The sequence below is a fragment of the Equus przewalskii genome, chromosome 14, assembly GCF_037783145.1.
Source record: "Equus przewalskii isolate Varuska chromosome 14, EquPr2, whole genome shotgun sequence".
Classification (NCBI taxonomy): domain Eukaryota; kingdom Metazoa; phylum Chordata; class Mammalia; order Perissodactyla; family Equidae; genus Equus; species Equus przewalskii.
Window position 1 is genome coordinate 35,984,690 of NC_091844.1, and position 26,223 is coordinate 36,010,912.

Sequence of the window (26,223 nt, forward strand, 5' to 3'; positions counted from 1 at the left end):
TTAGGGGACAATTTTGTGGGGTTTTTTTTTATATAGTGGTAATGTTTACTTTGTAAGGACTACAGAAATGTTCTTTAGCCAAAGCCCAAAATTCATGAATTTGGGGTCCTTCTTGAGTCTAGCTATTTCAAGTGGCCCCTTTTTGTTTCTCAAATTGTCTTCACTGTATGTGTGGCCAAAAAAACCATGAAATTCACCATCTTAACTATTTTTAACTGTACAATGCAGTCGTGTTAACTACATGCACATTGTTGTGCAGTGGATCTCTAGAACTTTTTCATTTTGTGAAACTAAAATTCTATACCCATTAAACTCCCCATATCCACCTTACCCCAGCCCTTTACAACCACCCTTCTACTTTCTGTTGCTATGAGTTTGACTACTTTGGATAGTGGAATTTAAAAGTGGAATCAGGGGGTGGCCTGGTGGGGCAGCAGTTAAGTGCGCACGTTACCCTTCCATGGCCCAGGGTTCCCTGGTTTGGATCCCGGGTGTGGACATGGTACCACTTGGCAAACCATGCTGTGGTAGGCGTCCCACATATAAAGTAGAGGAAGATGGGTACAGATATTAGCTCAGGGCCAGTCTTCCTCAGCAAAAAGAGGAGGATTGGCGGCAGATCTTAGCTCAGGGCTAATCTTCCTCAAAAAATAAAAATGAAAGTAGAATCATGCAGTATTTGTCTTTTTGTGACTGGCTTATTTCTCTTAGCATAATGTCCTCAAGGTTCAACCATGTTGTAGCATATGCCAGGATTTCTTTCTTTTTTAAAGCTGAAAATTTCTATTGTATGTGTTTTCTTTATCCATTCACCTCTTGATGGACAGTTAGGTTGTTTCCACCTCTCGGCTGTTGCGAATAATGCTGCAGTGAACATGGATGTGAAATTACTTGCCTTTTGAGATAGGAGTTGACTTTCCATAAATGTTAGGGTTAATCTCTATATGCAAACACAAAAGAAAAAGTATCATCATGTCATATCACCTTATGTTTATCTAGCCTTTTCAATTTACACAAGAGCTTCCATATACCGAGTTACTCACTGGAGGAAATTGCTGGGTACGTAGCAATTTTCAGTCCGGGAGGGCGTTTTTATGGTGCCTTCAGGGATCGTAATTCTAGAGGTGAGTTTAGTCCTGGGGTAAGATGCCTGTAGCACTCCAGTGAATGAGATGAGCTGTGGCTAGTTTCTTTTGAGCAGGCATTAAGGCGGGGCCGTTTTATTCTTTTCTGATACTGCATGGCAGCCTACAGTGACAGCATGGCTTCAGGGTAGTGTAATTGCATCTCTTTGGCCATATGGACCGCCATCTTGTCAGTAAAGCTCTTTGTTGGGAGAAGTTGGCTGTAGCTACTTGATTGTCCTGCCTCGGGCAGTGGTCTTAGCCACTGCTAAAGGCATGGCCTAAAGCTTGGTGGGCTCCCTGGCACAAGCGTATTGGTGATGTCCAGGAAAGCCCAAATTCAGCAGCTTAGCCTCCAGGGGTCTCAGTTATCTCTGAAGATCATGAGTCTTGAAATCAAATGGCTTCCAGCGCTTCCACAAGCTGGTAGACTTTGTTATGTGGGGATAGCTTTAGTGTTCCCTGGAAGTTCTTTTTGAAATCAAAGTAGAATACCCTGCTATAAACAAAACAGTATTTTAAGAGTATCATGTTAAACTATGAGCAAGCTTGGCAGCTTGTTGGCCTACCCATTCTCCTTACTGCCCAGTTCTTTTATGGCAGGAAAGTAACTTAATGGAAGCAGGTGTACTAAGTGGATGGGTCTGTTTTGTAATAACTCAGAAGGAAATTGCCCCCGGAGGTCAAATCCTGTCCCTCTGCTTTGTGATTATCCTGTGAGCCTGAAGCTTCTTGTTGCTGCTCTTCTAATTCCTCACCGACAGTCATTGCCACCATAAAAGAAAAGAACAATTTCCCCAGTAACACTTATTTGGAATTCCTGAGTGAGAGCACTAATACTGTAATACTGACACCATTGTTCCATTTGCATTTAAACCAGTCATTGCGAGTTTGGGTAACTTAAGTGCATTTATCTGCTTGCTGCTTGCTTCCGTGTAAATGCAGATAATCAGGTTGGCTCTTTTTAGAGCTATTCAAGATCCACTCATGCCAAATTCCAGGGACCCCAAAATGAAGCCTAAATCAGGAGTTTAAGAATTTCTCCTTGGGGCCAGCCTGGTGGCACAGCGGTTAAGTTCACATGTTCCATTTCAATGGCCCGGGGTTCGGTGGTTCAGATCCCGGGTGCAGACATGGCACCACTTGTCAAGCCATGCTGTGGTAGGCGTCCCACACATAGAGTAGAGGAAGATGGGCATGGATGTTAGCTCAGGGCCAGTCTTCCTCAGCAAAAAGAGGAGGATTAGCAGCAGATGTTAGCTCAGGGCTAATCTTCCTCAAAAAAAAGAATTTCTCCTTGCTTGCTCTTTCTCCCCCACCCCACACCCAGAAACGGACACTCTTGACCAGAGCTAAACAGAACCGGCTGTTCTCGCTGGAGGCGGGAAATAGGCTTCTGTTAAGGAAACTGTCAGTGGGCGGCAAAAACCATTTGGGACTATAACTCTGACTCAGGTATCTTAGAAATCGATCAGGCTTTCATAACCTGGGCTGGGAATCCTCCTGCTCCCCATTTTATGTTTTTCCAGTGGGGAAAATACATTCCAGTATCAAACAACTGCTTTACAAGAAAACTTTTGGACCAGAACTCATTTATGACCCTGAAGCAGCCTGGACCCAACGTGAAACTTGAAGTACACAGCGTTGCTTGATCAAAGGTCTAGAGATAAATGTCTCTCCCCATTTTTAAGTTAAGCAATCGCTTCATTACCTCTACCTAACATTTCCCCCCTTTCCCACTGAATGTAGTGAAGACTGGTACTGAGTGTCTTGTCTTGAGTCAATTGATAAAGCATATAGGAGGAACTCTTTGGGAGAAAGGGGCCACCTCCCTCTTCTCCTCTTCTTTGCCTGATTTGTTCCAGAAAAATGTCTTGAATTTTCTTCCATGTGGTTAAAGAGAATCTCCCATTTGTGGATGCGTAAACCCAGCAGGATGGCCAGGGTTGTGCCTATTTCATACAAAGGATCTTATTAAACTTATTAAAACTCATTTTTCATTATCTTCCTGCTTTTTCAAAATACTTTGATGGGCCGGTTTTGCTCCTGGGAACTTTATCATTGCATAATAACACTTGCACTCAGAGAATAGCTGTTAGTTTGTCGTGGTTTCAGGTCTTTGTGGTTTCGAGTTCTTTTCAGTTCAAAAGATGTTTTCAGTTGCATTTTACTGCTGAAAGTTTTCTGATCTGCTTTTGTAGAATGTTTGGGTGGCTTAAGTTTGCTAAGCGCTTTGGCACAGCTAAGGGACTTTAAGGCCATGTGTTTGGGGTTTTTTTAACACAAAGTTAAAAGGGAGGCCAAAGTTGAAAAGAGACCTCAAAGGTCATTGGGCCCCTGCCCCCCATTTTACATGTGAAGAAACTGAAGCTCAGTAGAAGAGTGTGGGGTGTCCCACCCAGGAGTGAGAGGGAGATGTGCAATAGAGGTTCAGTCTGCTGATTTACGGCACTAGTTATGCTGGCGGATCCAAGAAGGAAGTTGGCCTCTGTTGGTGTGAAGGTTGCCAAGCTGAATAGAACTTCCCAGCCCCGCCTCCCAACTGCCCTTTTTTCCATGTGGCTGTGTTATTAGTGATAGATACCTCTTCATTTCTCTCTAGGATTCCTTTGGCAATCTGTTGCCTATCCAGTAAATGTTGAGAGACCAATGAGAATAACTTCTCTTATATCCTCTGGATCACCTAGCTTGGATATGGGGACCTTTGCCATAACACAGGACCCTTTTAAACACAGAGGGCTGTGGGGGCTGTTTACAGAGATTGGATCTTAGTCCTCTATTTGTCCCTAATGCCAGTGACCTTGAATAAGTCCCTTGTCCAGTCTGGATTCTAATTTTTCCATCTAAGTGAGGGGTCTAGAGTAGATGGTTTCTACGATTCTTTCTAGCTTAGAAAGTCTGTAACTAACTTGTTTGTGCTCTTCCCTAGTCCTGATTGAACACCTAAACTCTACCTGCAGGCCCACCTCTATTCCAGTCCCCACCTGGGAAAGGAAGAGGTCCAGGATGCTTCAGGGAGGACAGATGCCTTGCATGTGTTTTATTTGTTTGTTTCTTTGTGTATTAAGTAAGCTTTTCATCTCTGATGAGGGAGGTTGCAGAGTCCTCGAAGAAAAGGAACTAAATGAATGGGTAATTTTTGCCCCCTGAAAGGGCATCGATGTCCAATGGATCTGTTGGGATATAGGCAGAGAGGCTCTTAAAATCCAGTCAGCCTATTGCTAGCACCACATGCTGACTTTTTTTCCTCCCTACGGGCTAAATTGTCACCTCCTTTTGTTTGAGAACAGGTCTTATTAAGGACAAGTTTGTAAAGGATTTTGTAGGTTTAGAATTTGGTATTAGCCTAGTTTGTTAAAGTAATTTCCTGACCTTTTGACCATGGTTTGCTTTGGGGGTTGGAGCAGGTGGCTGGTAAAAAAATGGGAAATGTGTCCTGGATTCCAATAGGAGAAGTAACCAGACTTTTCAGCACCGTTATCAGTGTCTTCTAGATTTAATGTTGATCTCCATTTAGAATATAGCACTGTAAATTTTCTCTCTCTTCCTCCTTATGAAAGTCCTCGAATGTTCAGAAAAGTTGAAAGATGTGTAATCAACACCACCAGCTCCAGTCTGCACCCAGCATTTTGCTGTTGTTGCTTTATCACACACATACCTATTCTTCCATCTGTCCCTCTCTGTATCCAAGACGCCATGTTATTTTTTTATGCATTTCAAAGTAAGTTACAGATATTAGTGCCCTTCTCCCTAAACATTTCAACGTGTGGGTCATTAAGTACTCTCTTCCTTTGTTTTCTCCAATTGAATGAGAAAGAAAGCAAATATATTCTGAGAAAGTCAGGCGCAGAAGTTCAAGGACTGCAATTAAAGACCTGAATTGGAGATTATTAACTTTAAACAACTCCCTTAGCCATTTGTGTTTTGAAGTACCAATTTTTCTATTACATATATACTTTAATGTGGTGAAAGTTAATTTTGTTTAGTAATCTAACATTTCCATTAGCCGGCCTTTGGGGGTTTAAATGTGGATCGTAAATACCATTTTTGGAAGGGTGTATATAACACAGGGAAAGTCAAAGAAAATTATTGCTTTCAGAGTAAAAAGTAGAAGAAAGGATTCTTCAGGGGTGAGTTGTTTTGTTTTAAGCTGGTAATCCTTTGATCTTGATTAATTATGAAATTCACTGAACTCCGGGCTCAGCAAAGCAGCAGACAATAAAAGCGAAATCATAAACCGAGATTCAGACTTTGGCCTCTCACCTCCCAGGACTCCCTCGTCCCCACTTCACGCTGTGTAATCATCCTGACACTCAGCCCTGCAGGACAGAACCATTTCAGACTTTAAGAAATAGATTCATTCTATTTTGGTTTGAATAAAATAAACTTCATTTTTAAAAGTAGTTTACTCATGTCAGAGTTGTCTGTGTTTTGGTGATTTTTGACCCCCCAAAAAATCAGAAATCTCCAGTAGATGCCTTCAATTTAATGAACTGTTGTGATAAAAATCTTACCGTAATTTCCTAAAATGCTTTGGCTGATCGTAAAATATCCATGTTAACGTTTAGACAATCTGTTGATATGATAGATGCTATCTATGATAGAGTTAGTGTGAAAATAAAACACAGATACAGGTATATATTCATCTTGTTATTTCAGTGACTATCTACAGCAGATATGATTCCTGGAGAAACAGGTGAACGGAGTGAGGGGTGGAGGCAGAATGGGACACGTCCCGTTGGGTTTGGAAGCCTTGTCTGGTGTGGATTTGCCTTAAAACCAAGAGTCTAAAGGTGAACGATCCCCTTGGGACTAGGGTAATCCTCACCTGTGACAGTGCAGAGAACCATTTGATGCTGGGTTTTCAAAAAGAAAGCTTTTCCAAAAAATTTTTTTAATTTTGAATTCAGTGGAATTGTAAATTTCTTGTTGTTGTTGGAGGGTAGTATGGGTTAGTTTAATTTCCTGGAGCCAGGGTTGTAAAACTCAAAAATAATTTAAAATGCATTCCAGAGCCTGCTATTAAGGTTATTAATTACCCACTGTATAGATACTTGACAGATAAGGATACAGGGGTCCTAAGTGGTTGACCAGAAACCCACCTAGGATTTAAGGGGCCTGTGCCCGGGAATCACTAGTTCCCTGGACCCCAGGGTGGGGAAATTAGGATTTCTGCTGTTAGAGAGATTAAAGCAAAATTTCAGGAAAAAAATGACTACTTTCTTCACTGATTGTGTGTCCCCCACGATAAAATTCCACACCTGTCCTGCCCCATCTCCCCAGGCTTGACCTCAGCCAGGCCTTTCTTGGCCCAGCTGGGTGCATTACTCACCTCAAGAGGTACTTGCTCAGGAAAGTTATATTGACACAGGGAGAGTTGCCAAAGAGCCATTACAAAAAAAAAAATCTGTCTTAGACACAACTTCTAAAATTGCCTTTTCGGTGCTGAAGCTGATTGACTTCAGCAAGCACTTTATTGCCCGGGTTTAAAACTGCCCAGGGTGATGGTTTGGGTTGTACATTAGGAGAACGGCCCTAGCGCCTATATCTTTGTGGTGCCTCAGTCGTAAGTGATCCGTCTGCGTGGATATTGTATATTTAGTATTCTTGTGGTTTTTGAATTTAAGTGCTGAATTTAAATGTTGGTAGGAAAAGTTTTGTGTGTATTTTTTTTTGAACTATAGTTCTATCCTTAAGACATCTGCTATATTAAATAAATAAAATCAAAAGATTTTTGTAAAGAGATTTTTGCAAAAGAAAACAATTGAGGGCAATAGAAGTAGAATCCAGCTGAATCACTCTTTTCCTGTGGAAGATTTCTGCCTGTTCAGACTACAGGCGATAAAAGCTTAGAGCTTAAATTAAAACTCACGTTTTAAACACAGTGCAGTGGAGTGAGTCTAATAACTTTGTAAACCTTGCTGAGAAGGAAACCCAAAAATCAGTATTTTATAAGGTAATTTCCAGCCTGCCTGGACACTGCTGTGGGCATCACCACCTTCTGTTCACAGTCCTTGAAGATTTGCCCCTAGGACTGGGACTCTTAAGAGGGGTGGGGGGACAGGGGCCACCAGAAGCTCTGACTTGCCCAGGCTGTAGGTTTTTCTAGCTGGAAATGATGGTCAGTGCTCCTGGGCTGCAGGGATGTCAGAAGATCCCTAATTGCTACTCTGGTATTTCCTCAACTATTTCCTCAAAGGCCTCTTAAGCCTCTGTAAAGCTTACAAGTTTAACTTCCAGCCCTGATCTTTGTTCCTTTGTGTCTTTGCTTCATTTCCTCTTCTTGGCCATCATGGGTCAAAGGACACAGCAGTAAAGAAGGAGGGACCAGAGTGGTAAACAGCACACCACCCAGTACCCTCAGCTTCCCACAGCCCTGCAGAGTGTCCATTCCCGAGGGCATCTGCAGGGCGCGTGTCTTGGCCCCATGGGCAACAGAATGTGCTGGAATGGTCAGTGCACATGCTGCTCTTGTCTCTTGTGGCCTGAAAGTGTAAGGTAGCACTCTGGAGATTGGAGAATGTGTCTCTTATAGTATATTGTAATTTAAGGGAAAATCTTATAGAGGCACATAGCGTGCTCAATCAGCGCTGTATGTTAAACAAGGTATGGGCATTTATTTTGAATCACAGAATGAGTAGCTTATAAATAGGGAATTTGTAGTAGTTATTCTGAAGGAGTATTTTTATATTAAAATTTCAATAGGAAAATAAAAATACTAGAGGATATGTCTAATAAACTTTCACTTGCTAGGGTAGGTTCTAAAGAATGATTTATAGATTACTAAGTTTAATAATCATTCCTATTTCAAACATCAGTTGTGCTGGCCATGTCCTTCACAATAATAGAGAAAGCGACCCTTTCTAGCATGTGCACTAGAAAATGGTGTGTGGGTGAATAGGTCTATTTATGTGCTTCAGTGTAGCTAGGTAGCATCAACAACAAAGATGCTGGGCTTATACGTGGCATGTGAGGATGAGAAATGGGCATGCCCCATACCTCCCCCTCTGGGTGAGGGCAGAACTTGGACACAGATGCTCTAGTGACCTTGCAGTATGGCCGAACTTACTGGCTTACGGTGCAAGACTAAAGTGGGGATTCCTGAAACATTTTTCTAGTATCTTCGCTCCCGGTTCTGAGCCCAGCACCCAGTCAAGGAGGAAAACCTATTCACGCTCCCCCTAGAGCTCCCACAATATAAGCAGGACTTTTGGCTTTCAGCCTAATTGGTTCCTGGATGAAGGTCACGACCCCGACTGCTGCAAGGCAAGCACCCACCACCACCACCACCACCACCAAAAGTTTTGGGTACCATGTTATATATTGGGATTCCATTCCTGGAAAGTCGTTATATACTGTTTCAAAAATACCTAAATTGATCCTGAAGATGAAACATAGAAGAGATCTGTTGTAATCCTCTTGGGGAGGGGGGGCATCTTGCATGGGCACGATGAGCTTTGACGAAAGACAGGGCCACAGTGAAGACTGGACTGGAGACCCTGCCTGCCTGTCTGGTGGATGTGGTCACTAGCAAAGTGCCTTGGCACCATGAGTGCAAAATAACGGTGTTAGCACCTGTTCGAGTACATGGATTCCTTTACTAGCAGATACTGGGGTAGGCCAGTTTCCAGGACGACTCTCCATCAAGCGTACTTCACAGCTGATATCACGGATGTTAAATAACTGTGGGAAAGCCTTTTTCTTAAGTGATCCCAGCCCACTTTTGAGCTTCCCCAGCTCTAATATCATGCAAATCGGTTCTCTTTAGGAAACAAACGTTTCATGTTCAGAACACTTCTCTGCTCCACAGTGCCTGCTCATCAGCATTTGAGAAGAGAGCTGGTGCCTTCAGACAGAATTGGCTACTGCCAGGTCTAGAATCTTCAGCGGGCTTTTCTCGTCACTGTTTTCTATAATTGCCCAACCATACAAACAGTACACATTTTGGTAGTTAATATGGAGGCCTTATTTCCTGTGACATTCAGTGGGCAGAGCAAGTGTTTTACCTTTAGTGTCTTAATACGGAGCTGAAAATCACCTTACTACCTTACTAAAACTACATTACGTATAACTTTCCTTGCTTATGGAGTTTGGAATATATAAATTTCTAAAACCACGGCAAGTTAACTTTTAAAGGAGTCTTAAGTAGTTGATACTTAATAAAACCGTCACTCACAAAACCACCACCCACTTAAATAGAATCTGACCAATATCTTTGGCTTCTCAACACATTTGATTCTGCTGAAGTATTTTGTTGATTCTTTTTAAAAAGATGACTAGACATATATACTTCATATACACATGTTTTATATACACATATAGTACTTGATATATTACATATATAAGTCGATAAAGTCAAAGAGCCTTTATAAATCTATAGGCACAAGGAAGACTGGGGCTGGGTGGGGGTGTGATTACAATGAAGAGTGGGCCTGCCTTCCCTGGAGGACTTGGTGTTATATTTGGCTCAGCTAGCGGCTGGGGGTTGTGCTGGGTGGAAGAGGGAGTCTGAGAGGCTGGGATCTTGGCTAATCCCTCTCAAGGTCTGGTGAAGTGGAGAAGGGTGGATAAGAGGCCTGGGAGGAAGTGAATGTAATGTTTAGCATAATGGAGAGATAAAGGAGCCGTGTAATCAGATAAGGGCTGGCCCTGAGGAAGGGCCCGGGAAGTATTTATGGGGGATGTAAAAGTTCCAGTCTGCATCCCTGAGGCTGAGGGGGAGGGTTGAGAGCAGAGGGCCCGTCCACAGAGGGCAGATGGCATTATTTTCCTGTACAGGTGTGCCTGAGACGTAGGTTCAGACCTGCTCTTTGTAAATTCCAACGTGCACCGATAATTGCTAGAGGTCCGTTTTGGATTTTCTCCTATTGTCAAGGGCCTGACAGTCTCCTTGACACTCTGCTCCCTGACAGCTGAAAAGGTGGGCAGCCTGGAAACCCCCTCATTAGTGGCTGGGGTGGGGGGGGTGGGTGGTGGTCTTTAAAGGACCTGTTTTGTAATCAAAGTCAGCACTGCCGCAAAAATCATTTTGATGGCTACAATTTACCCAACTTCTCTGTATCAAGCACTTGACCTCTGTTGCTGCTTTTAACCCTCAGGACATCCCAGCAGGGTAGATCCTCGCTTCATTTTAGCAAATGAGGAAACTGAAGCTCAGAAAGAGGCTTCCTCAGCTACTGAGAAGGTCAGGGCCCTGCTGACCTGTCTGGCTCCAAACATTATTTACAGACACAGAGCTGCCTCGTCACCACTTCCTACAATTCCTTTGTTTACTTCTGTAATGCAGCCCAGACAGGGCCTGCTTTGAATCTGGAGAGAGCTGAGAAGAACGTAGAGACCTGAGATCCAAACCTTGCTGTGCCACCTTGCAATCAGCACCCCGAAGTGAAATCTAGTTTTGAAATTGTTCTTTCTGTGCCTCTCCATCCTGCCGTAGGATGTCACCTACGTCTTTTGCATGTTGAGTGATCACAGGACTGCAAGTCCTGTTTTTACAGATAAGGCCACGTTTTGGGAACGGAAAGATTTTCCTTAACGAAACCACGTTTATTGGCAGATCCCCAGTCCAATTCTTAAAAGCCAATTTTACTCATAAGGCATCTTTAGATGCATATTCTTTAGAATATGGTATTTTTCGGTGGTAGTCAAATACCATTTGTAATGACATTGATTCTTTGGGGCAGTTTAGCTTAAGGTCACACACTGGGGCTCCATTCGCTTGGCATTTAGACCCACGGGTGGAACTTCTCCAGGTCCTCATCAGTTCCCCTGGTTTAGCAGTTGCCACTTTCAGAGGCGTTTTTTTTTATTTCGTGATCTTTGACAATGATGGCGTTTTTTGAAATTTTTCTAAAGCATGCCAATGGCGTTTTCCTTGTGCAAATTAAAAAACTAATCTGCCCTTGCCCTTCCTGCTCCATCCTCCCTGAAACGAACCCCACATCTGGTTTAAACATGTTGTTTAATTCTTTCCAGAAAGAGAGGGAGAGAAGGTGGGAAGGGAGTTTTTCTCCTTTGTACCTTTTTGGTGGTAGAGTTCATTGTCGTTTCTGTTCTGGGTGGGGTGAAGTGCCTGAGTAACGTAAACACACTACAGATAGGAAGCACTTGGCACGCGGCCATGCAGCTGGATTAGCCAGACATCCTTCACAGCTTTTAGCGCAACACTTTATCCCCCTGCCTTGTTTTAAATAGCCAGATGCCTCAGTTAATGCTGGCTGGCGGGAAGGAAACCAGAGGAGATGGGAGGCTTCTGTCCCCCACCCCCAACACACACACCCCATCACAGAGAATTCTGTGCCCTTGGGAGAGGGCTTAGGGGGAATCAGGGCTGGAAAGGGGATGCCGCAGACCACAGGCAAAAACCGAAATTAAAAAGCCCCTATGCTCTGGAAGCCGAGGGGTGGGATATTTTTTTAAATCTCTAATAAACGAATACCTTTTGGAAATAAGCTTATGGCACTGACATAAGTAATGCAAACTTCCCTTTTTCATGTTTACTTAATCTCCTCAAAGGAAGGAGAACAGCACACAGCTGCAACGCAAAAGCAGTAAGAACGTGTTTTAACAAGAGGTGTGCGGAGTTTCGGTTATTCACCTTGGCCATTTCCTGTTAGGATGAACCCACAGTGTGCTCACAGAAGATCTGAGAAAGCTGTGTTTCATACTGAAGATTCCAGATCCTGGGGACGCTTAGCTTTTCTAGAATAAATAGGGTGTAGGGAAAAAAAGGATATTATTCAGTTGTTTGTATGTAACTAATCTAAGCAAATGTTATAAAATGTTCTTAGTCTCTCTGATCTAAAGGACTATGCATGTTGAATCCTGAGGTGAATGGATTAGTGGTAGAAACCATGTGATTTTTTTTTTCCTTAAGATTGGCACCTGAGCTAACAACTGTTGCCAATCTTTTTTTTTTTTTTTCTGCTTTTTCTCCCCAAATTCCCCAGGTACATAGCTGTATATTTTAGTTGTGGGTCCTTCTAGTTATGGCACGTGGGACGCCGCCTCAACGTGGCCTGACGAGCGGTGCCATGTCCGCGCCCAGGATCCGAACCGGCGAAACCCTGAGCCGCCGAAGTGGAGCGCACAAACTTAACCACTCGGCCACCAGGCCGGCCCCCAACCATGTGATTTTTAAATTCTATTTCCCTGTTAATGAAATGGAAATCTTTACCCTGTCCCGATTAAGCTATTACAGCTCATAAACAAATGAGTATTGAACACTTTATATTTTCTCAAGGATTCTGATAGCTACAAATAATTTTTTAAAAACCTGTTTATAACTATTGAGTATTTAACCCATTCATTCCACAACCTTCTGCATATAAGACAGAGCTCTGGGCTCTAGGGATCCAGCAGTGAACAGAAAGGGCAAAGCCTCTGCTCTTCTGGAGTTTACATCCTAGTTGGGAAAAGTGGGCAGACAGGACAGATGTTGACTTAGTAGCGTGTAGACAGACGAAACAGGGTGAGAAGATTTAAGAGGAGTGGAGGGTGCCACTTTATATAAACTGGACAGAGAAGTCTTCTCTGCTGAAATAACCTGGGGCAAAGACCTGAATGAAGTAAGGGCATGAGCCTAGTTAGTGTATGGGAAGAAGGGTGGGAAATGGAGGTTTTTTCATTTTTTTAATTAAGATTATGATAGTTAACAACCTTGTGAAATTACAGTTGTACATTATTATTAGTCATGTTGTAGGTGCACCACTTCACCCTTAGTGCCCTCCCCCCACACCCCCTTTCCCCTGGTAACCACCGATCAGTTCTCTTTGTCTATATGTTAACTACCACCTATGAGTGGAGTCATACAGAGTGCGTCTTTCTCTGGCTGGCTTATTTCACTCAACATAATACCCTCAAGGTCTATCCATGTTGTTGTGAGTGGGACGACTTTGTCATTTTTTATGGCTGAGTAGTATTCCATTGTGTGTGTGTGTGTGTGTGTGTGTGTGTGTGTGTGTGTGTGTGTACACTATATCTTCTTTATCCAATCATCAGTTGCTGGGTACTTAGGTTGGTTCCATGACTTGGCTATTGTGAATAATGCTGCGATGAACATAGGGGTGCATGGGACTTTTGGAATTGCTGATTTCAGGTTCTTAGGATAGATACCCAGTAGTGGGATGGCTGGGTCATAAGGTATTTCTATTTTTAACTTTTTGAGGAATCTCCATACTGTTTTCCATAGTGGTTGCACCAGTTTGCATTCCCACCCACAGTGTATGAGGCTTCCTTTTTCTCCACAGCCTCTCCAACATTTGTCACTCTTGGTTTTGGATATTTTTGCCATTCTAGCAAGTGTAAGGTGATATCTTAGTGTAGTTTTGGCTTGCATTTCCCTGATGATTAGTGATGATGAGCATCTTTTCATGTGTCTATTGGCCATCCGTATATCTTCTTTGGAGAAACGTCTGTTCATGTCCCCTGCCCATTTTTTGATTGGGTTGTTTGATTTTTTGTTATTGAGCTGTGTGAGTTCTTTATATATTATGGAGATTAACCCTTTGTCAGATAAATAACTTGTAAATATTTTTTCCCAATTAGTGGGCTGTTTTTTTGTTTCAATCCTGTTATCCCTTGCCTTGAAGAAGCTCTTTAGTCTGATGAAGTCCCATTTCTTTATTCTTTCTATTGTTTCCCTCAAAAGTGAAAGTAACAGCAAGTGCAAAGTCCCTGAGGTGGGGATGTGCTTAAGTGGAGGACCAAAAGGACAATGGGACTGAAGTGGAATGAGCAAGGAAGACAGTGGTAAGATAGTGCTAGATTCGACTTTCACTTGAGTCATATAGGAAGATATCAGAGGATTTGTTTTAGTAGAGTGTCATAATCTGACTTACCTTTCTATTTTCTTAGAAAGTTGGGCAAGCCTAGAAGTAACCAGGCCAATGAGGAGGCTATTGCAATTGTCCAAGAGATGATGGCACCAGGATCCAGGGCAGAGTCGATGGAAGTAGTGAAAAAGTGGATTCTGGATATATTTCGAAGGGAGAACCAGAAGGATAGGGAGGTATTGGGAATCAAGAGTTCTACCTGAAACATGTTGATTTAGATGCGCAAGCGGAGAAATCACATAGGCCACTGGTTTTACTGATCTGATGCTTAGAGAAGAGATCTGGGTAGAAATGTGAATTTGGGCACTCTTAACACATAGAAAGTATTTAGGTGGAGTTGTTGGCCTTGGCTTGGAGCGTGGATGGTTTGGCCACAGTTACAGAAGAGGCAGGGAGTTCTGGTACAGAGGAGTGGGCATGCTGGGGGTACACAGGTGCAAGGTCTCTTCTGGCTGCATCTGTTTTCTCAGTGAAATTAAAGCAAGCTCATCCATCATCTGAGAGGGAGGGGGTCAGAGGACATGTGAAATAATTTTCTTGGGGAAATGTAGGATGCTGGGTGGCACTTGAGGACCTGCTTGAGTTTAGTGGTTAGGACTTTTAAACTAGACCTATCAGCATAGTAGAATGGAGTTTTGCCTCTAACCATGTACTGCAGCCTGGGTGGGCCATGGAGTTAAGTAGATGGTAGGATTTCACCAGGGTCGGAGTTTCACCAGGCAAGCACTATGAGGAAAGAGAAGGTGAACTTGTTAAGTTTTTGTGCAAAAGAGTGTCATGATAGACCATGGAATTTACGTTGGACAGCAAATCAAGTGAGAACAGGAGGGATGTGGGGAACAGGGAAAAGGTGATTGGAACAGTAGTCTGTTGGCCCCAGTGGGTGAAGAATTACCGGAGTCTGGAGGGAGAGAGCTGCAAAGTTAGGAGGTGGTGGCTGAACAGCCAGATGCTTCAGATTGAGGTTGTGGAGGTTGTACGGCTATTGGTAATGACAGGGTCCAGGGTGTGACCTAGGCGTGGGTGGCTAAGATTGGGTGTAAGACAAGGGCATTGGAGAAGAAGAGTTCCAGAAACTGGGAGGCCAAGGAATTGGAAGGATCCTCTGAGTGAAGGGTGAATTACGCAGAATCCTGACAGGGATCATAGTGGAGAGACAGAGGGACAGTGAGTCCACTTGCTAACATCCTCAAGGAATGAGGGAATGTGACCCAGAGGTCTGAAGAAGGGTAGTGGGGGGCGTGGTCAGACCTGTGAGTTTCAGAGGAACTGGAGGGAGGACCAATGGCCTGCAGCAGAGGCAAATACCCTACCCCACACCTAGGCTCAGCATGGAGGGTTGTGGCAGAGAGAAAGCAGCCCCACGTGCGTGGGCCACAGAGGCTCAGCCCAGAGCATGTTTTCATTTAGGTTAAGAAAGTGAAAGAAACTTACGTGAGGAGGTACCTGGAGGAGTTGAGTTCACAGAGACAGACAGTAGAGTGGTGGTTTCCAAAGGCTAGGGCAAGGGGAGAATGGGGAATTAGTGTAATGGGAAGGGAGTTCCACTTTTGCAAGAGGAAAAAAGTTCTGGAGATGGATGGTGGTGACAACTGCAGAACAGTGTGAATGTGCTTAATGCCACAGAGCTGTATACTTAAAAATGGCTAAAATAGTAAATTTTACATTATATATATTTTACCACAATTAAAAAAAAAGTGAAAGGAATGGTCTATGGAAGGGATGAGGGAGTGAGGGGGATCCTGGGCCTTGAGTCCCCGGGGCACAATGGGAGACAAATTGGGTCACAGTAGAGGGTGAGCCACAGGGAGTTGTGGGAAATCCGGGAGGCTTTGCCTTTGGTGAGTGAGTGAGGTGAGCAGGGATGTGGGTCAGAGGGACCTTCTAAATGGTCTCCAGCAGATGACGGTGGTGGCCAGGTCTGAGCACCTGTCCTGGGGGGCGGAAAGAGGGGTTCTGTGTCACTGTGTATCTTTGTTTCCGTAGAATCTGGCATAGTGCCTGGTGTATAGAAGATGGGAATATACGTTTGGATGAGTAAGAAATGAATTCCATCCAGGAAAGAAAACAGCAAGCGAGAATTTAATAGCCTTGCTGAAAATCCAAATAAATTTCTCAAAAAGTGATGGAGAGTGAAAAAAAGCTAGAGTTGGTCTCTAGAGGAGAAAGAGATTCTTGGCAAATGTGCAGAAGAACTTATTGTGAAATTGAAGTTTAGACTGGAAAAAATAAAATCATAAACAGAAGTCTACACATGTGTAAAGAGTATTTGAATTGAAATATTTTCCCACCTATTTAAATGATTGCATGGTGAATTTGTGATTTGGAAGTGGAGTATCCTATTCTTATGCTAAATCAGAAGATTATTAGCTTTACAAAATGTTGAACGTTGGTCATTCGTTATAAACTAAGTTTTAAGGGTTGAAAACATAATATCCTCTTAAGCGAATGGATATGCCTTTCCTAACCTATAGATACCAAACTGTGGAGATCAGCTCATTCATTTTATTATTCATGCTTCTACCTCGAAACTGGAGAATGTTATGCCTGCATACATCTTCAAAGACTCACAAATATTTTTTAATTACTGGGCATATGTCTTTAAATGTACTTTTATATTGAGTTTAAGTGTTTGTTTTTTCTCTAAAAGTTGAGATGGGCTTCCATTTAAGGTTGCTGCCAGGCATAGATTTTCTTTTGATGAGTCCCGAAAATGCTGGCTGGTGGTCATCTTGCATTGTGAAACGTGTCCTGCAGCTACCAGACCATTGTCATGCCCCATTATTCTTGTTGTTGTCGTTTTAGTGACAGCTATATTGTGCGTGTCAAGGCTGTGGTTATGACCAGAGATGACTCCAGCGGGGGATGGTTCCCACAGGAAGGAGGCGGGATCAGTCGCGTGGGGGTCTGTAAGGTCATGCACCCCGAAGGCAATGGACGAAGCGGCTTTCTCATCCATGGTGAACGACAGAAAGACAAACTGGTAATGGCAGACATGCGACGCGTGGGTTACATTAGCAACGACTGATTTCTTTACGTTAACTCACAGCCCTCTTCCGGGGGTATTTTTTCCCTTCATTCTCTGACTTCAAACTCTTGTGAAATCTTCCGAAGTTAGAACTCTGGAGCTGGTGCCAAACTGCAAGACGTAACCCTGGCTTTCCAGCCAAGTCACTTTTTACCACACACCGTATAACGCAGATGCTTAGAAGTCATATATTAGGCTGTCTTGTTTGCGTCTCTGATTGACTAAGCTGTCTTTCTGTCACTGTAACAAAATATTCGCAACAAAAGTATGTTGTTTATTATGAATCATGTTGTAGTGAGCTGGGAAGTCAGAGTTTTTTAAAAAATATAGGGTTTATTCATGGAGCACGCCATCAAGGTTTGGATGGTGAGGGGTAAAATGCAAAAGAAAGTCATCTGACATTCTGTTACCCCTAAATAAATGTTTATCTAAAAGACCCCATAGCTTTTATTTCATAAGCTAATGAATAAAACATGCTTGGGAAAAGAAAGTCACAAAAAAGTAGTGGTGTCATACTTCTATAATAATTCTACATGCTGAAAAATACGCACTTTGGAGAGTAATCATCATCTCACATGGGTGGGGGCGTTGATAGTTCATATCATACAGTTTCATGAAGGAACTTGGATGTCCAGTTCTGTGTTATGAAGGAATCTATGACATGAAGGAAAATTGAATGTCTAAATCTATTTTTAATTGGTGGCCTTGAACCTAGAAGAACATTGCTTCTGTCTGTGTCTGATCGTGGGGTATAGACTCAAAAGCTAACCATTGAGTCAAATGTTGCCGGAGCATGTAGGATCCCAACAGAGAAAATTTAAAAACACCCTAGGAATGTGTCTTGTTACATTTGAGACCCTTAACAGCAGCATCTATTGAGTTTGATGGGCTAAGTGTACAAGTGTTAATCTTCTTTTGCAACGACTTCTTGTTTTTTAGAAAAGTTACAAAATAGACAAGACAGACCAATTTGTAAATGTTCTATATGGATTAACAGAAATGCTATTTTCACACTTGATTCATTTCTGAAAATGAACAAAAATTGAAAGGGAGAATATAGCTCATTTTAAGAAGTATGTCCATTCAGGAAATTCGCTACATAATAATCACATAATTAAAACATTCTTGTTTATAAGATATTCACAAAGGCAATGTAACCACATTATCAATAAAAAGTAAAATAACTAATATTTATCTAGCGTTTACTTTGTGCTAAATACAATGCTAGCCCTTTAGGTTGTTTCATTCTATCCTTACAGCAGCCTGTATAATTGTAACTGAAGATATTAAGATTCAGAAAGATTCCACCTAAAGTCTTAGGTGACCCATCTTGGGGGCCTGGAACCAGTGTTTGATACCTGTCACTCTGACCCCAAAACTGAGCCAAACTCACATGTGCACAACCACCTTTAGCCCTTGATGTAGTTTTTTTTCCCTTGTGCATATTTTTGTTTTTACATACCTATAATCAGAGCTTGTAAACAGTTTTGCATCTCCTTTGTTTTGCCTTAACTTTCTCATGAGAAATTTTCCACGTTGTTGGTATCAGGGTGATGTTCATTGTTTATTTGATGATCTCCTTAGTGTCAAATATTAAAGTTCTTTCCCTTTTTCCCGCCCTGTCTTACCTACCTGCATTTAACCTGCCTGCATTTGCCACATTTATTTTCTCGGAATATTTTGGGGACATCAGATTTTTATGACTTTTGATGCTTACACAAAGAGCGCTACCGGCATATATGAGAATTTCCTCTAGCACATTGAGGGTCAGATATTTTCAATCTTTATCAATTTCGTAAAGTGAAAGTCGTATCTTGTTGATTACTAATGAGATCAAACTTTTTTCTTTGTTAAACAGTTGTCACTGAATTATCTGTTAATGTCCTTTGCATATTTACCTATCGGGGCCTTATTTTTCTCCTTGACATATGCCCTCTTGTATGGTAAAGATATTAATCTTCATCTGCCATATTTGCTGCAAATGTTTTTATAATCTGTTGCTTGTATTTTTATTTTAGTTGGTGTTCTTTTTCTACAAAAATATTGATGGAAAAAATTTTTTCACCTTTTCACTTTTTATTGTTATTACTTTTGTGTTAGAAAATTATCTTACCCGAACAATTATATCTTTTTAGATCTATTTTTTCCTATTTCTATGGTTCGTCAGAGAATATATCAACCTAAAATGGCCATTAGATTGTCTAATCCAGCTCCTTCATTTTATAAATACATTTATAAACTTCTGTCTTACCACTAACTTGTACATAATAATTGTAAACTTTTCCCTTTTTTTCCAAGGCCCTTTATGTAAATAACTTCAGTTAAATTCCCGTCACATTCTGAAGAAGGAAAATACTATTACCTCCACTTTGTGGTGGGAACCTCAGAGCTCCAAGACATGAGCTGTTTCCTATCTAGTTGCGTAGTTATTAGCAGAGGCGGCACTGGGAACCGTTTCATTGTGAAGCCAAAACCTAGTCCCTTCATACTATCTCTGCGCAGTAATAGGGCAGTCCTGGGTGTAGACCAGCTTCTGTTGTTTGTTGCTCTTGCACGACGATTATGTACCTCTTCCTCTCCCCAATCATGTTTCATCCATCACTGCATCCCTCTTCCTGTCTGCTTTACATTCTCTGACTCTACACTTCTGGACGTCTATACCAACTAATACTTAAATCACACACCCATGCACCCAGTTATGCCTCTCCACCTTTTAATCCCTCACCTTGCCTGTTTCACACTCTGGGAAATTCTGGACTCCTGTAATCAGTGGTACTTAACCCCCTCCCCCTGCTTTGTTCCACAACATGCACACGTACGCACACACATACATACACACCCCTTTGGAGATATGGTGACTCTTCCTTTGGCCTAGGGCTCCCATAATGCAGCACTTCTGCCCACTGGCGGGTATGAACACACAAAGGAGATCTGCATATGAAGTGGGTTGTTGAAGAAGCCCCCCTCTAAATGGTGGAATGGCGAGGAGAGAGTGGAGATCATTTTTAGAATACAGTGGATGGATGGTATCAGAGCTCCCAGTATTCCAACTAGGACATGAAATGCTTTTCCTGATAGAAACAGTGTCGTCACTAGTTTTTACAATGTAGTGCAGTTCCAGAATTCAAGGCATTGGTTTTTGTTGTTATGTGAATCATACATTGAGGCATGTGAACTTAACTGCCATTGTTTCTGAGGGAAAAGTCTGTGTTCCAGACATCTATTCACAAGTTGTTATTTGGATATTTTGTAAGTTGGGGACAATCAAGTTTTCCTGAGAAATTATATGTAAATTTAACATTTCTGAGTTGAATCCTATTTTAGATGGATTAGAGGAATTTTTTCCTTAAACAAATCCTGTGATAATCCACCTCTCAGTCGTTGCCCACTCACAGACGCATGAGCCCTCACACACATTTGACGAGAGTTCCAGCTTGCAAGCTGTTTGAAAGACAATGTGGGAGGACTTTAATTTTAAATGTATGCGCCTTTTTACCTAGCAGTTCTTCATCCAGTCCCTATTCTAGGGGCTGGCCCTGTGGCCAAGTGGTTAAGTTCGTGGGTTCTGCTTTGGCAGCCCAGTGTTTCGCTGGTTCGGATCCTGGGCGCGGACGTGGCACCACTCATCAGGCCGTGCTGAGGCGGCGTCCCACATAGCACAAGCAGAAGGACCTACAACTAAAATATACACCTATATACTGGGGGCCTTTGGCGAGAAGAAGGAAAAATAAAATCTTTAAAAAAAATGAATAAACCCTATCCTATAGAAGTTGACTTAGACACAAAGATTTATGGACAGCATCGGTTCTCAAACATTTTTCGTCTCAGGATCCCTTTACGCTCTAAGAATTTATTGAGGACCCAAAAGGCTTTTGTTTCTGTGGGTGATAGCAACTAATATTTACCATATTAGAAATTAAAACTGGAATTTAAAACACCCTTAAACTCTATTGTTAGCATAAATGACATTCTTTATGACAAATAACTACATAACTATTTCCCAGAACAAAATAATTGTGAGAAGAGTAGTACTGCTTTGCATTTTTGCAAATCTCTTTAATATCTGGCTTAATAGAAAATTGGTGGATTCTAATATCTACGGCTTCCAGTCTGTTGAAGTATGTGAAACAAATCCAGTCTCACACAGGAATGTGGTTGGAAAGGGGAGGAGTATTTTAATAGCCTTTTCAGATAATTGTAGACATATTTCTTTGCTACTACACCAAAAATTGGCTTGTAGTAATTTCTTAAAAGTGGCATCTGAAGCCACATCAGTGAACTTTTCATACTCTGTTCTGTTAAAATCCACTGGTTTATCTTTCGCTTTGAATGGGCCTTTTCCTCATGCCTGATTGTGTAACGTCATGCATCGGTCATTTGAGAAATAATGATTTACTAAGTTAAGCAGATCTTCCAAATGTTGGTACACTTAATTCTATAGCATCAAAACTCACGTTTCTTAATATCACCACTCATCTCATTAGAAAAGTCTTTAAGTATCAGGAAGCTGTCCAAAATTCTGATTTTTCACTTGTAAGTTCAGATTTTATTATTGGCAACAAATACCTCCAGTTGTTTTCCTCGAAGTGACAGGCTCACCGTGTTCATTTTCAAGAAAACGTCTGCCGAATACCCAAGTCTGAATAACCCTAGTTTGTCAGATGTTCTTTCAAGTAACCCTGGTGATCCATGCAAAAAGCAGTGAGTTCAGTCACAGCTGGAACAGTCGCACAAGTACTTTTCCTTGAGACAACCCGCATTCTTCCCTATGCAGCAGAGGTGAAGAGGCGAGTAGAAATGCTCGTCCCTCTTCTAACGTTGCATTTGTGCAAAGCCAGGGTTTCCTCATATACTTCAACCAAAGTGACATGTGATAGCAGATTGACTGCAGAGGCAGCTATGAGAAGTGAATTATGTATCCTTCCCATTTCATCACACAGAATAAAAGATGTGTATGCAAGGGTCAAGATCTAGTAATTTTCAACTGCTTCACCAAGGACAATCCTACATAAAACTAGCATGTTTTACTTTGACCGTGTGACAGTGATGAATCTGGTGACCTTTGTACAGTTTGGTGCCACCACACTGCCTTGGTTCACACCACGGCACAGCAGTTTTACCCACCCATCCTTCTGTACCATCAGCAAAAATGGCAACACAGTGAAAAGGCACAAAAGTCTTATTGTATGAAGATAGTTTTGCCCTCCTGGACCTCCTGAAAGGGCCTGGAGGGGGCAGGGGGAGGTCTCCCAGGAGCCCACAGACCAAACTTAGAGAACATGTTTAAGGATGTTCAGTCCATCACTGTCTGTGGAAGTGACCAATTAGAAATAACCTAAATGCCCATTAGTATGGAGAATGGCCGACTAATTCTAATATATCCATACTGAGGACTATTATGCAGCCATTAAACAGAATCCTTTTTTACCTTCCTGTAGCTCTAAGCCATGTGGTTTTTTTGTTTGTTTTTGAGGAAGATTAGCCCTGAGCTAACTGCTGCCAATCCTCCGCTTTTTGCTGAGGAAGACTGGCCCTGAGCTAACATCCGTGCCCATCTTCCTCTACCTTATATGTGGGACGCCTGCCACAGCATGGCTTGCCAAGCGTTGCCATGCCCGCACCTGGGATCCAAACCGGCGAACCCCGGGTCTCCGAGAAGTGGAACGTGCGCGCTTAACCACTGCACCACCGGGCCGGGCCCCTGAGCCCTGTTTTTAAGTAAAGTGAAAGGCAAGCTGCAGAGCAGTTTTTAGGTGTGGCTACATTTAAACATGTACACTTATGTGAATATATAAAGAAGCCACAGAAAGGAAACTAGGATAGTGGGCATACTGACCATACTGACCGTGGGCAACTCTGGCAATGGGGAGGCCTTGGGGTGGGGAGGGTGAGATGAGTAAGAATGGAGCCTTCGTGTATTCATCTAAATTACTTAAGTCTTTTACAATACATATTTCTTGTGTAGATTTTTTTTAAAGCCTCCAACTAGAATATACAATCATTTTTTTCTCCCCATGCATCTCATTTAAAAAGGTACTTTTAAAAGCCTTTCTCAAGTGTTAAGTTAATGGCAAAATTTCACTAGAGGGTTGATACCTGTTAGGAAGATTAAAACATCTGAACTTTTTCATTTTTGCCCTTAAACTTATATATGTAGAGATGTCATTTTGTTTAAGAGAACATAAAGAGGTGGTATCTGATCCCCTCCCTCTCACAGAATTTAGGAGGCTGAACTTTCTTTACTTTTCTAAGAATTTATTATGGGGCCGACCCTGTGGCCAAGTGGTTAGGTTCGAGAGCTCCACTTTGGCGGCCCAGGGTTTCGCCGGTTTGAATCCTGGGCTTGGACATGGCACCACTCATCAAGCCACAATGAAGCAGCATCCCACATGCCACAACTAGAAGGACCCACAACTAAAAATATACAACTATGTACTGGGGGGCTATGGGGAGAAAAAGGAAAAGTTAAAAATCTTTAAAAAAAAAGAATTTATTAAACTTCTCTAAGAAAATGTACCATTGGAATAATCTTTAACTTGGAAAATGTCAACCAAAGACTAATTTTTTTTTTTACCCTAAGAATATGGATAAACTAGAAGTCTTCGTTTTTACAAAAAGTTTATTTTGAGACTTTGAATTGAGACTATTAAATTCTAAAATAGATAACATTTGTTAGCTAAAGCCTTGGTTATTTGGATTTCCCCAACTTGGAATGGGGCTGGGCTGACATTTAATCATTGCACTATTCTTAGGGGAAAATGGCCATAATAAGCAATTTAATTATAAATAGAACTGTGTGAGCGGGCCGTTGTCTTCTTTCAATACAATGTAATAAAGTTAACTGTTTGGGACTGCTATCTGATACACCAGTTTGACTACAATTCTCATCTATTAAGTTAGGGAACATTTATTAGGCAGCACTTAATTTCTGTTTGCTTAGATGTATTCTTGAAAGCTGTACTCATTTAAAGATATTCTCTAATTTGAATCTATACCAATTTAGCTGGGCCTTTTACTCTTTTCCTTCACTTAGTCTAAAATTAATAACATCTCAGTTTGTAAAATGCACAGCTTTGCCAGAACAACATCAAAGCTATTAAAACTTAGCCACATCATTTTGGTATACATAATGAAGCCATAGGAATAAATATTGTTGCTATTTTGGAGTTTTTTTTGAAGAATGAAGTTCACGTTCACGTGATTGCAATGCTTCTTTTATTCTATCATAATAAACTGATATTTTTATCAACAATAGCACTGTCCTAGACACAGGGTGTAATTTATAATACATCTTGATCTTTTACAGTCTACTTAGGGGAATAAGACTAATGCACACAAGACTGTTAGAGAATAATATGAAATCATGTGCTAAATTGTGAAGGTGACAGGAAGAAATGGAATAAATAAAAGAGTAAAAACTTGATGGTGGAAATATACTTGGATGAGTGTGACCCTGTTAAGTTTCTCATTACTCAGTGTTTTCAGAGCATGTTGATGTGTATGTCCTCATTGATAACATTGGTGTTATTTCCCTTTTAGAGATAAAAAGATCAAGGGTCTGAGACAAAACACTCAAAGTCATAGCTTAGTAAAAGGCAGTTCTGAGACTAGATTGCTAGAAACTTGGAGATTGTTGTAATAATCCAGATAAAAGGTTAATAGAGACCCAGATCAGGGTGGTAGCAACTGAAAGGGGATTGATATAAAAGATGTTGAAGGAAAAATGAAATGGACTGGGTGATTAATAATACAGGGGATAGAGAAAGCAGAGAAGGCAAAGATAACCACAGAGATTTTGAGCCAGAGAAAATGAACAGAGAGGGGTTGACATTGCTAGATATGGGGAAGTTGGGAGAGGAAACTGGTGGCAGAAATTTCAGAGCAGATTAATTTTTCAACTTGTTGAATTTGAGGTCACTGGGAAACAACCATTAGGACAGAGGAGAGAAGATTGAGAGTCATTAATACAAAAGCCATGACACACAAGTGGTAAACCCAGAACAGAGCCAAGCCCCAAGACCTGGGCCTGAGCCTAGTGCCCCCCAGTCAAGGGCAGGAGGAAGACAAATGAGTGAGATGAAAAGCGTGGTTAAGGAGTACAGCAGTACAGTGGGGGTCACCAAAGGCAAGAGTGGATGGTCAACAGAGGCGAGCAAAGGCTTCTTCCAAGATGGAGAGACTTGGGCAGGTGAAGGCAGGGTTACGGGATTCACATTAGTTGCATCAGTGCTGGTTGGTTCCTAGTTAGGTTTTGGTAACCAGACACCATCATGACCTTCACAAGTAACCAGCCTGTGTGTTTCCATCCTTCAGGTGGTATTGGAATGCTATGTAAGAAAGGACTTGGTCTACACCAAAGCCAACCCAACCTTTCATCATTGGAAGGTCGACAATAGGAAGTTTGGACTTACTTTCCAAAGCCCTGCTGATGCGCGAGCCTTTGACAGGGGAGTGAGGAAAGCAATCGAAGACCTTATAGAAGGTATTGAATTTGTCACTGCGTTCTCAGTGGGACTCAGGGAATGTTCCAAGTTCTTTTTAATTCCAGTTGTCTCCCATCATATATCTGTGGTTTATTTGCGGGAGGATTGGGAGCCGGGTCAATAGATGCCAAGACATTAGGAACATCCAAGGAGAACAAGTATAAAGTGACAGTGCAGCGCAAAAGGAGATGGGTTTCAGAGTAAGGAGTGATTCCAATTGGTTTAGACTCTGCTCTGAAAGACAAGTTCTGGACTTCCATGTGAGTGACTTTTTGACAGATTTCACCTTTCCCTCACTATTGAGACAGCTTTGCTCTGATCTGTCTTGGCTCAGAAGTGAAGAATGGATTCTAACGGGCCCAGCAGGCTCCAGGCCCACCTACTGTCCTCCTGTAATCAGAGCCCAGGGTCTACAGAGGCCACTGAAAAGGAAAGGGCTCTGTGGCTCCTGGAGCCCTGGCTTAGGGAGGCCTTAGTCTGTGGGTGAGTGGGTAAGAGACATTGTGTTGCATTTGATCACGGCCTGAAAGGTTCTTGGGCCATCGATTCTTAGGGGCTTTTCTAGAGTCCACAGATGCAAATACACAAATTCTCCATTCAACACATTCAGTTATCAAATCAGAGAGTTAAAGGGCCCTGCGAAGAAAGCAATATCAAGCAAGGCTTGTTAAAGCCAGATTCAGAATGGGGGGAAATTAATCACAAAAGAATATGTTTCATTCATGTAAGAAATAAAAGTATTCTGAAGTCATTCT

At 42.0% G+C, this 26,223-nt stretch overlaps 1 protein-coding gene across 4 annotated transcripts in view; it reads left to right on the forward strand.

Moving 5' to 3' along the window:
• The window catches only part of SPRED2 (sprouty related EVH1 domain containing 2), a 117,087-nt gene that overhangs the window by 67,131 nt on the left and 23,733 nt on the right, over nt 1–26,223 (forward strand). For all 4 annotated transcript variants that reach the window (XM_070572469.1, XM_008535077.2, XM_070572470.1 and 1 more), the window contains 2 exons: nt 16,763–16,940; nt 25,299–25,467. In XM_070572469.1, coding sequence (XP_070428570.1) covers nt 16,763–16,940; nt 25,299–25,467 — 347 coding nt within the window. The remainder of the gene's footprint in view (nt 1–16,762; nt 16,941–25,298; nt 25,468–26,223) is intronic.